General features: G+C 36.2%; 1 protein-coding gene across 1 annotated transcript; it reads left to right on the top strand.

Moving 5' to 3' along the window:
• The first annotated feature begins 547 nt into the window (after window positions 1-547).
• LOC103867575 lies at window positions 548-11,291 on the top strand. Its single transcript, XM_033282162.1, has 2 exons — window positions 548-3,453; window positions 4,584-11,291. Exon 2 carries the CDS (start codon window positions 4,584-4,586, stop codon window positions 5,763-5,765), a length of 1,182 nt encoding a protein of 393 aa, XP_033138053.1. The 5' UTR covers window positions 548-3,453; the 3' UTR covers window positions 5,766-11,291.
• Window positions 11,292-11,907: the final 616 nt, after the last annotated feature.

Below are 11,907 nucleotides of genomic sequence, written 5' to 3'. Positions count from 1 at the left end.
AAGAATTTTTTTAACTTTCTATTGCTTATATTCCTAGATCTTTAAAATTCCATACGAATAGCCTAGCAAAAGGTGTCCGATCACGCGCATCTCGATCAGCTTTTGTAAACCCTTTTGCACCAAGTTGGCTAGCCCCACAAGCTAGCATGAGGGTGCCAAAAAAGAGAATAAAATTGAAAGTGAAACTAAATATCCCAATGAACAAATTTATCAGAAGTCCATATTTATGTGGATGTCTATATGGGACAAACAATTTTTTAAGACAATTATAGAATATAGTCACGAAAATCAATCCTAAAATATATAATTTAAAAAAACTATTTAAACTAACCATCAAAATTTTCAATATTACACCAAATAAGAATATAAAGACCAACTATATTCTCTTCGTGTATAATGTGTTGTAGTAAGATTCAAAAAAATTAACTTACTTTACAGTAAGGAAAAATTAGATTTTTAATTCCAAATTTACAGTAAAAATATAACATTTTATGAAACTAAACAATTGACATAATAGTACAAAAATATGAAAAAAATTCAAAATACTATCCGCGCGTAGCGCGGACAAGGACCTAGTATTTACAATGATATCTATCTTTATGGCATCTTCCGACATAAAATAAAGGCAAAAAGTTTTGCTGTTTTTGGCACTGAATGCACTGTACATTACTCGATTTGACCCCATCTCCATATTTATTTAAAATCTTTGGCCATTTTCAACGAAAGTATCTTATAGATTTTTTGCATTAAAAATAGAAAAAAAAATAAATAAAAAGAGAGATGAAAAATGGTTTATTAAAGAAGAAACTCCACTCCAAATGCTGCCTATCACCATGCTGGCTTATGGCTCCAGAAAGGTTCAACATCTTTGCTGGCTTTGTGTACTACTTTGTGCAAGTTAATATTAACCCTCTAGATGACAAAAAAAAGAAGAAGAAGAAACTCCACTAATTCATTTTTGAAACCCAAATAACACATGCATCTTTAGCAATGATCTAATGTACAAAAATGAATAAAATACAACTGATTATTAAAACTTATTGTTGAGAAACTTAGATAACCTTTCACTATTGTGGATGCTCTTACTATTCAAAAAGTTTATATGTGCTCTCTAGAATATATATATTATGTGTGTGTGTGTGTTTGTTGATCAATTCGGATATATAAAAAAATTATATATATGTATATAATATCCATAACATTACATAATTATATATTTAGAATTTAGTTACCGTCGGTCACAGTTTAGAACACCAATATTTTGGAAAAGATTCAACCACAATTCGAAGATGTATATATCGTATATATCAATATTAACATACACTACTATACTCTTGAAACAGATTTATAAACAACATATCAGTTGATGTAAAAAACATCGGTTGGCGTTAATGGTGTCAGAATCAATATACGCCGTAATTGGATTATTTAGCTAATCACACGATTGAATCATTTAATAATGAAATTATGTTGCGGAATTGTCAGAATCAATATAGGCAGTGGTTAATGAAAATAAGATGTTTTAGATTTTTTACTTGTTTCACAAAAATATATTATCTATATGTTTAAGATATTTTTTTATATATTTTTAAGAAACAAAAAATAAAAATATTTGAATTGATTAAATTTCATTGGTGAAAAATTATTGGAAAGTGTATAATAAAGTAAAAGAAAAATTAAATTATAAATATTTATTGAATTCTTAATAAACGTGAATACTTTAGAAAATTTTATTTTCAGGAACAGAGAGAGTATGTTAGATACTCTCTCGGGTCGTTTTGAGTTTGTGCACACAAATCAAAATAACAATTAATTTTGTATATTTTTTATATAAAAACACAATTATTTATAAACCTAATCATATTTCAACCAATATAAAAATAAATTGTTGGATAGAATTAATAAATTTTGCATTGAAATTCGAAAATGACACTTATTTTATAATGAGAAGATTTCTCCACAAAGATACTTAACATGGACAGAGTATGTTGTTAGCGAAATGGGTCTTGTACTCTTGTTTTAATAAAAAAAAATTAATCACTTCCGATCCATCCGGTTTAGAAAGTAGAACCACGTCTTGGCATTAGAACCATCAACATCGAAAAGTTAATTTATAGTCCCTAAACCCTTAGATTCACGTCATTGCGTCTCAATTCATGCAGAAAGCGTCACGCCTTGCGTCGGCTAAAATACACGTATTCCACATTTATATTTATCGTCAATCCCTTTCACGTTAATTTCTGTATGATAAACAGTTGAAATTTCTGAATGAAAAGCAGTTGAAAAACTTGTTTCAATGAACCTTAATTTGATTTACAACAGATCCTTATATATTCTGATGTTTAAATTAGTATAGGTCACAATGTCAGATGCCCACCCAAACATATGATACAATTACATCCAAAGTCTAGCAAAAAAAACATACAATCACATGCATTTGTAAGTTTGTAATGCATGCATTTATAACAAAGCTTTTAGGGTACCCTAGCATCATGGTTGTATTGCCAAGTTTAATTCGGATGTAGATGTTGTGTGAGCCTTCGCAAAAAAGTATACTAAACACAAATTCAAAAAGATTAAAATATTAATTTCTAACTAGTAATGCTAGCAGTTTATAGACGTAATAAATCTCAATATTCTTTATATATATTGATAATGGTTCCATGAACGAAAATGTAACAAATTGATAAACAAAATATGTTAACCCAAAGGAAAAATGATTTGCGAAATGTTTCTGTAAGATAGTATATAATCTTAACAAGTATCGTAGGTTTTAACGTAAGCACTCGTTGACACATACACATAAATTCTTGATCATAATGTAACGACCCAGATTTTTCTGGTGGGCCAGTTTGGCCTTTATTAAAAATTAAAGTCTAATTCTCTCTTTTTACTTCAGTTAAAAAAAAAAAATTCTCTTTTTTTACTTTGTCCCACATTGGATGTTTAGAAAACCTACCTCCCTTCCCTTCTCCTATATAAGAAACTCCATCCTTTCTCTTTATTCTCATCAAGTCAAAGTATTTCTTTGCGTGTGACGAGTTGTTGTTGAATTATTCGACGACCAGTCACTAGTGAATTTTCCGGTGGGATTTCCGGGTGAGCTTCCGGCGAGATTTCTGGACGAGCTTCCGGTGAGATTTCTGGACGAGCTTCCGGCGGGTTTTCTAGTAAGTTTGTTGCCTCCTTATTTCTAGTTATGGGAATATTTTAGAAAAGTTTCTAATTTAGGAAATAAGTTATATTAGGAAAGTTTCTATTTTAGAAAAGTTGCCATTTTAGGAAAGTTGCTATTTTAGAAAAGTTTCTATTTTAGAAGAGGTTTCATTTTAGGAAAGTTTCCATTTTAGGAAACTTATTTCCAAAGAAGCTGAGCTTAAGTCGTTGATTCTCGTGTTGCAGTTGACCTCAGCTGACCGCATCTTTCGTTGTTCATTTCAGCCTGTGGCTAAGGTGAGGGCTATCCCATTAAATCCCGAGCAGGTTTAGTACTACTATTATGGAAAGTTTAGTTTCTAAACATGATCCGTCTCTGTGAATTGAGTCTGTTTGAGAGTCTTGTTTGTTTATTACTATTATTGATTGTTAAACCGGAAATAGGATAATAGAGGATTCAACGGTTGATTGAATTGAATGAATTAAGAACTGTTATTTATATATGTATATACATAAGTCTGTTATGAGATTGCGGGGCACAAAGATGTTGTGCTAACGGCGCATTGTGTGGAGATTACGGGACACAGAGACGTTTGTGTTAGCGGCGCATTGTATAGAGATTGCGGGGCATATGGACGTCTATGCTAGCGGCGCATTGTATGAGGGATTGCGGGGTACAAAGACGTTTGTACTAGCGGCGCATAGGTGATTGCGGGGTACAAGGATGGACTCTTGTACTAGCGGCGCATAGAGTTATATATTTATATCCGTATAAGGAGAATGCGGGGTGTGAGATCTAGTTATGCACTATTAGCGCATTTGATGTTTTATGTGGTGTATTAGACACCGTGTTTGTTTCATGCTAGAGCTAGGCCTACATAGTCGTAGTGCTATGTACTGAGTCAGTGGTTTGTGGTTTAGCATCCCATACCTCACGGAGTAACTCCCCTGTTACTCACCCCTCTTTCTTCCCCCTTTCAGGTGAGACCGACGGGCAGAAGTGATTACTATCGGATTGGTGCTTTGGGAGTTTTATCTCTTTAATTTTTCAGACTTGCGGTTTTTATAATTTTATCGATTTTTGCAGGTTTTATTATATTATCTGGATTTACGACTTTGGAGTTGACTTTAGAGAATTAATAAATGGAGATTTCTGACTTTATATTTATTTATTTTATTTTGGAAAATACGGGTGTTACAATCTGGTATCAGAGCGGGGTTCCGTCCCGGCTCTGACCCGGGATGGCGATTTGTTGGGACGTGGTTTCGACTCGGTTTTTAATCGGTTTTAGACAATTTTAAAAATATTTTGGAAATATGGGAATTTTAAAAATAAAAGTAAATAGCACCTTTCTGTTTGGTATTGTGTCTAGAATCGTTGGTGTTCAGTTTCGGCAGAAGTTTATTGAGGTGCTTTTTCCTTTCAGATGCCGCCGCGTAAGAGAGTTGTTCGCACTCAGTCCGCTAGTGCTTCACGAGAGGGTGGAGATGAGAATGTGCCGCCACCGGTTCCACCGATTGATCAGGATGCCCTTAGGCAGATGGTGCAGGATGCAGCCAGACAGGCTGCACATGAGGCAGTTCAGCAAGCTGTCCATGAGGCTGCTAGAGTAGCTGCACAGGAAGTGGTTAGGCAGATGGCTGCAGCTCAGCAGGTTCCGCCAGTTCAGGTTCAGGGGCATCAGCAGCCCCCTATTCAGCCGGTTCCACCAGTTCAGGTTCAGGGGCAGCAGCAGCCCCCTATTCAGCAGGTTCCTGAGGTTGATGAGACGCTTATGCAGGTGATGAAACAGATGAAAACTGTGGATTTGGAGACTTTTGGAGGAACAGTAGACCCTTTTCAGGCTTATAATTGGAAGCATAGATTAGCTACGTGTCTGCAGACTATCAATTGTCCGTTGCGCCTTTGCCTTAATATCGCAGAGTTGTATCTGCGTGGGGATGCATTAGTATGGTGGGATGGAGTGCAATCGATGCGTGATGGCGATATGACTTGTGAGGATTTCCTCATTGCGTTCGACAAGAAGTATTTTTCTAGAGAAGCATTGCACCAGAAGAAGAATGCTTTTGAGCATCTGAGGCAGGGTACTAGGAGTGTCAGAGAGTATGAGCGGGAGTTTTGCCAACTCCGCTTGTTTGCTGGTAATAATTTTGATGCGGAGGACTTGATCAGGAGATTCTTAGATGGGATGCGAGTTGATCTTCGCGGCAGGTGCAGTATGGTTACTTACACGAGCTTGTTGGATCTGGTAGAGAAGGCTGCTGTGCAGGAGGCATGTATTGCAGAGGAGCAGAAGTACTCTAAGGCCCAACCTAAGACTGAAAGAACTTCAGGGTCACCGAACATGGCAGGGGATCAGTCAGGAACACCCAGTTGTGAGCGCTGCCATCGCTACCATTTTGGAGATTGCGTCATGTGTTTTGCATGTGGGCGGTTAGGCCATGTGGCCAAGTATTGTCGATTTACAAAAGTGGATGGTACTGGTACCGGACAGGTTACAGCACCAACGACACTAGCAGCGGCTTCAAAGAAGTGTTATGGCTGTGGCCAGCCTGGTCACATTTTCAGGGCCGAGGGGGGGACGTGTAGAGAATCCATCACCAGCTAAGCGCCAGGCTATCGCACCACGAGTATTTGCTGCAAGAGGCAACGAGAGAGTTGAGCCGGCTGATGGTATGTATCTTTTCACTTTGGTAGTTTACGTTTGTGCATGTTGTCTTTTGCGGTTATCATGTGTTTAAAAAAAAAAAGTTGTGCTTAAGATCAGTAGCGGCTGAGTATGAGAGATTTCACCTTATTTGATATGGGAGGACCACATAGTTTGGAGTGTCTACAGCGAACAAGCGTCTTTATAACAAAGTTAAGTCATGTTGAAGACATCTTATTCCTTTTCTCGGCTCAGGATTTGAATTCGGGGACGAATTCCTTCTTAGTGCGGAAGAATTGTAACGACCCAGATTTTTCTGGTGGACCAGTTTGGCCTTTATTAAAAATTAAAGTCTAATTCTCTCTTTTTACTTTGTCCCACATTGGATGTTTAGAAAACCTACCTCCCTTCCCTTCTCCTATATAAGAAACTCCATCCTTTCTCTTTATTCTCATCAAGTCAAAGTATTTCTTTGCGTGTGACGAGTTGTTGTTGAATTATTCGACGACCAGTCACTAGTGAATTTTCCGGTGGGATTTCCGGGTGAGCTTCCGGCGAGATTTCTGGACGAGCTTTCGGTGAGATTTCTGGACGAGCTTCCGGCGGGTTTTCTAGTAAGTTTGTTGCCTCCTTATTTCTAGTTATGGGAATATTTTAGGAAAGTTTCTAATTTAGGAAATAAGTTATATTAGGAAAGTTTCTATTTTAGGAAAGTTGCCATTTTAGGAAAGTTGCTATTTTAGAAAAGTTTCTATTTTAGGAGAGGTTTCATTTTAGGAAAGTTTCCATTTTAGGAAACTTATTTCCAGAAAAACTGAGCTTAAGTCGTTGATTCTCGTGTTGCAGTTGACCTCAGCTGACCGCATCTTTCGATGTTCATTTCAGCCTGTGGCTAAGGTGAGGGCTATCCCATTAAATCCCGAGCTAGTTTAGTACTACTATTATGGAAAGTTTCGTTTCGAAACATGATCCGTCTCTGTGAATTGAGTCTGTTTGAGAGTCTTGTTTGTTTATTACTATTATTGATTGTTAAACCGGAAATAGGATAATAGAGGATTCAACGGCTGATTGAATTGAATGAATTAAGAACTGTTATTTATATATGTATATACATAAGTCTGTTATGAGATTGCGGGGCACAAAGATGTTGTGCTAACGACGCATTGTGTGGAGATTGCGGGACACAGAGACGTTTGTGTTAGCGGCGCATTGTATGGAGATTGCGGGGCATATGGACGTCTATGCTAGCGGCGCATTGTATGAGGGATTGCGGGGTACAAAGACGTTTGTACTAGCGGCGCATAGGTGATTGCGGGGTACAAGGATGGACTCTTGTACTAGCGGCGCATAGAGTTATATATTTATATCCGTATAAGGAGAATGCGGGGTGTGTGATCTAGTTATGCACTATTATCGCATTTGATGTTTTATGTGGTGTATTAGACACCGTGTTTGTTTCATGCTAGAGCTAGGCCTACATAGTCGTAGTGCTATGTACTGAGTCAGTGGTTTGTGGTTTAGCATCCCATACTTCACGGAGTAACTCCCCTGTTACTCACCCCTCTTTCTTCCCCCTTTCAGGTGAGACCGACGGGCAGGAGTGATTACTATCGGATTGGTGCTTTGGGAGTTTTATCTCTTTAATTTTTCAGACTTTCGGTTTTTATGATTTTATCGATATTTTCAGGTTTTATTATATTATCTGGATTTACGACTTTGGAGTTGACTTTAGAGAATTAATAAATGGAGATTTCGGACTTTATATTTATTTATTTTATTTTGGATAATACGGGTGTTACACATAACATGGTGAGCTATGCCATGTGAGTAAGAAATGAATTGCAAATCGACGAACAACGTAGATAGCAGTCATTTTAAGCTTTTTTTTTTTTTTGCCATCTTTTATTAAAGTGCTGGGCCGAAGCCCAAACACAGAAAAACACTAAAAGCCCACAAGATGGACAGAACAAAACAGAAACAAATGGGCCTAAAGCCCAATCGACCCACAAACATAAATGCGCGTCAACCAAACATACGTGACCGTTCACGCGTTGAGATTCACCGTCAACGCGACACACGCGTCCGGACACCTCATGAAACATGAACGCCACGTGCTGAAGAAAGCCCAAACGCAGGGACACGCGTCACCCATCCACCACTTCTTTCCTCGCTGCCTGAACGGCACCGCTTCAATTCATCGCCGGAGACACGGCCAGAGATCTCGTATCGCCGGAAAACACACCAGACGACTACAAGCCTTCAACGCCAAAGATCACCACCAGCAAAGAAGCTGTTTTCTTTTATAAAGTACTACATTAATAATTAAATGAGCCCATTTTGCGTATGAATGATTGTTCGTTTTGACTGTTGACTGTAGCGTGGTCCGATGGAAATAAATTTTCATAGCGGTCCACACACAGCGCTCAATTATGTCAAAACGTGGAAGTGAGTACTATAAAAAAATTTGGGTAGAGTCTAATTAGTCTGATTCTATCAAAATATATAGTGGTAATTTTTGTTTGTTACTGTTTTTTTCGTAAAGAAAGGTCTCGTTTGTTACTATTGTAAGCTTTGGATTGGTCGACTGATGTGAAGTTTCAAAACCATAGATCTAAAATATTAAAAGATAGCAGGTGATCTTTTTTTTTTCTTTTTTTTTTGTCAACAGCAGGTTACTATCCATGACACGTTTTTAATTACACAGGGTGAAGATAGGCTGCTCATCTCACAACAAAAAAAGAGATGACGATGAATCCACTGAATACTGAACAATTACATGTCAATTTGTCTAAAAAGGAGATTAAAAAAAAATTCCAAGAAGAAAAAAAGATAAAAGTAAGAAAAATTAACTAAATAAGAGAATTTTTTTTTTGATAACCGAGTGTCCTGGCCCCACCGTGGTGGTCTAGACTAGAGACCGAACTCTTTAACGGTGCGGATGCACACCCGAAAGTGGGTCATGGCCAGGCAACGGTCTTCGGTTTCGGACGCCAGAACAAGTACGCATGTAAATTTCCTGGTAGCCAGTACGAGTCGAATCCAGGGCTGTATTTACAGCTGGAAGCCGTTTAGCACCAGACTAAATAAAAGAATATGTTGTTAAAGAGATTTATCCACTACTTTGAACAAAACATAAGAGATAAATCATTATGAACTCTTCGGCTTTTATTTTTAGAATTTTTATTCGTTTTCCAATTAATTTGTTTTCGGACAGACTAATTTTTCTCCTCTTTCAGTTAATATTTTATTAACAAAATCTCGTAAACCTAATCTAAGTTCAACAATATAGTTCACAGGTTTATCTGCAGAGTTGAGTTGTTGATGGTACATAGATGTTATATGATCGTATGGATTGAAATGGGTCAATGGCGATACCTAATTTACGCGAGCCAGCTCCTTGTACCACATTAAACATAAACAAGTAATCAATACCACATTTTTATGCATTTAATTAATAATTTGACTAAATGCAGACTCTAATATAGTGATGATCTACTTATTTTTAACCATTGAACGTTAACCTAATCATTCACATCACGAGTCCATCAAAAACTTGCTATTATGAGAGATTCAGCGAAGCAACCATTTGAAATTCAATCATTTAATGTGGCAAAACTTTCCATCAATGGAATTATGGAAAGTTGGTGATCTGTCTTTGCCAGTCTAGCAAAGAATCCGATACGTGTAAGCATCTTCTGATTTTGGGAAGCACGTGTGAGAGTTGGAAGGTCGTGTATTAGACTATTTATTATTATCCATTAGTCATCAAAGTGATAACTTGTCAGAAAACTTAACAAATCCACTAATTTATTCTTATTTTTTAATTCATTTAAACTTCAGTTGTTTATTCTTATATTTGTCATCCTTCATCATCGAACTTTGTATTATCGTTTATAATAAAATACTGACGATATTTATATAGACGTGCGAAAGAATATTTTAAACTAGCAAACCAACATTAGTCTGACTATACTTAGACTCTAAATGGTACTGCAGTTTGAGCAGTACGGAATAAACGGTTTAACTGCAATGCAGTCTTTTTTTTTTTTTTAACGTCAAAAGGCTATTCTATTACTCAAACTTGAGGTGGCCTGGATAACCAGACCGGAATAGAACAACCAACAAAGTGTAACTCTCTACGGAAAGATCTAGCAGTCTTAGCTAAAAAATCTGCAGTCTGATTATGCGTTCGTGGAACGTAAGTAATGTTGAAGTCCGGGAAGCAGATTTGTAGCGTCTCCATTCTCTCCAATTCCGTCGCAAAGCTTGGCCACGCTTGGGGATCCTTAACCATAGCAATCAGTTCCTTACAGTCTGTCCCAAATCTCTGGCAGGTTTTAATAGTTATAAAAACGTATAAATATATGGTATATATAGACTCCAAATTGTGACTGCAGTTTGAGCGGTGCGGGACAAGCGGTTCAACTGCGGTTCGGTTCTAACAGTTATAAAAATGTATAGATATATAATATATGTAAAGATTTTTGTTACTGTTAATTGCGGGGCGGAACGGAACAATGGTCATCATTCGAAGCCACAAAGATTTTTGTTATTGTTAACTGCAATGCGGGACGGGAAGGTTCATAACATTCGAAACCTCATATAAGTTCCCCATTTGAACCGCTAGAGGATATCTAGTAAAAAATATAATAGGAAACTTCTACATATTATAGTTATTTTCAAGTACCTAGACCTTGAGAGCTTTACCGTTTATATTATAGTCACGTGACAAAAATAAAAATATCACCAAATTATTTGTTGTGTGAGAGTCTGCGAATACAATTGCAAAAGACTACTCATTTCGTTCCTAAATATAAAATGTTTAGAAGTATTTTTATATTTCAATATGTAAGATATTCTTATATTTTTAGGTAACTTTAACTTTATCAAAAACTATGTAACCAATCAAATTTAATAATTATATTTTGTAATTGGTTTAGTTGTTTTAATTTATAATTTTAATAATACGGTTTAGATAAAAATAGATTTTTTAATAACTGTGTTTTACTTAAATCGTCTTATATTTAGAAACGAAAGAGAGTATGTTTATATTAATAGTATCATCTTCTAGTCAGTAGACTTTTTTCTTCATGGGAAACCAGTAAATCACTTCGCTTCTTAACACCATATATTATGATATACAAGCTCCACTAGTGTGTTAATGGTTTATACAGTCACACGAAACTTACTCCGTGTGAAAATGCATGGGTATTATTAACAGAAAAAGGAACAGTCAGTCATGGACTTAAATGGTATACAATATGTTAATAACTTGTTATTATGTAACATTATTCATTTACCATAATGCGACCTCTCACGAGACTCAACTTTCGGCTACAATTGGACAAAAGGAAAGGCTTGCTACTTTTTGCCGACCTTTTATTATAAATAAAAAAGTTCTAATTCGTCAACAACAAAGGATAAGTTTTCTAGAAGCATCGGAGGATAGCAAAGTAGATTGATTCATCATTCATATCATCATACGACGACAAAAAGACTAGACTATTGTAATTTATACACCACGGTCGTTGCAAATCTATCTATCTATTTATATAAACTAGAGTTTGTTCACTCACTCCTGGTGCTGCCACCTCAGCTAAGAAAGTCGTTGGCTTTGAGAACAACATGTGTTCAAGTTTCTGAATTGTTTTTTGTTTGGCAAAACAATTAATTTTGGGCTTGGACAATTTAGTCACTTGAGCTGCAACATAAATATTTGGTACCAAACATTTTTTGTCTTTATTTTTAACATCATGACTAATCATTTCTAGGGTTCCAGCCGTTTTTGAACCGATAATGGAATCTCAATTACATTACGAAAGAAAACTATGTCCGGCCAATCCCCGATCTAAGTTGTCGTCGTGTCGAATCGACTGGATTTCTTCCCTCTTGTATTGGAAAATCAGCAACGTTACGGAACTCAACCGGATTCAGTCTGTGTCATTAAAGTTATTCTTAAAAATATACGATTTAGATCTATATATTTAAATTTTAAATTTTTATGATTATATTCAAATAAAGTTATTGATTCAAACTCTATGTTTTTATTTTACTACTATTTTATCTTATAAATGCTATTTTGATTTTTTTTTTTCATATTTAA

Source organism: Brassica rapa, chromosome A10, assembly GCF_000309985.2.
Source record: "Brassica rapa cultivar Chiifu-401-42 chromosome A10, CAAS_Brap_v3.01, whole genome shotgun sequence".
Classification (NCBI taxonomy): Eukaryota; Viridiplantae; Streptophyta; class Magnoliopsida; order Brassicales; family Brassicaceae; genus Brassica; species Brassica rapa.
This window is presented reverse-complemented; position numbering and strand designations above follow the sequence as displayed.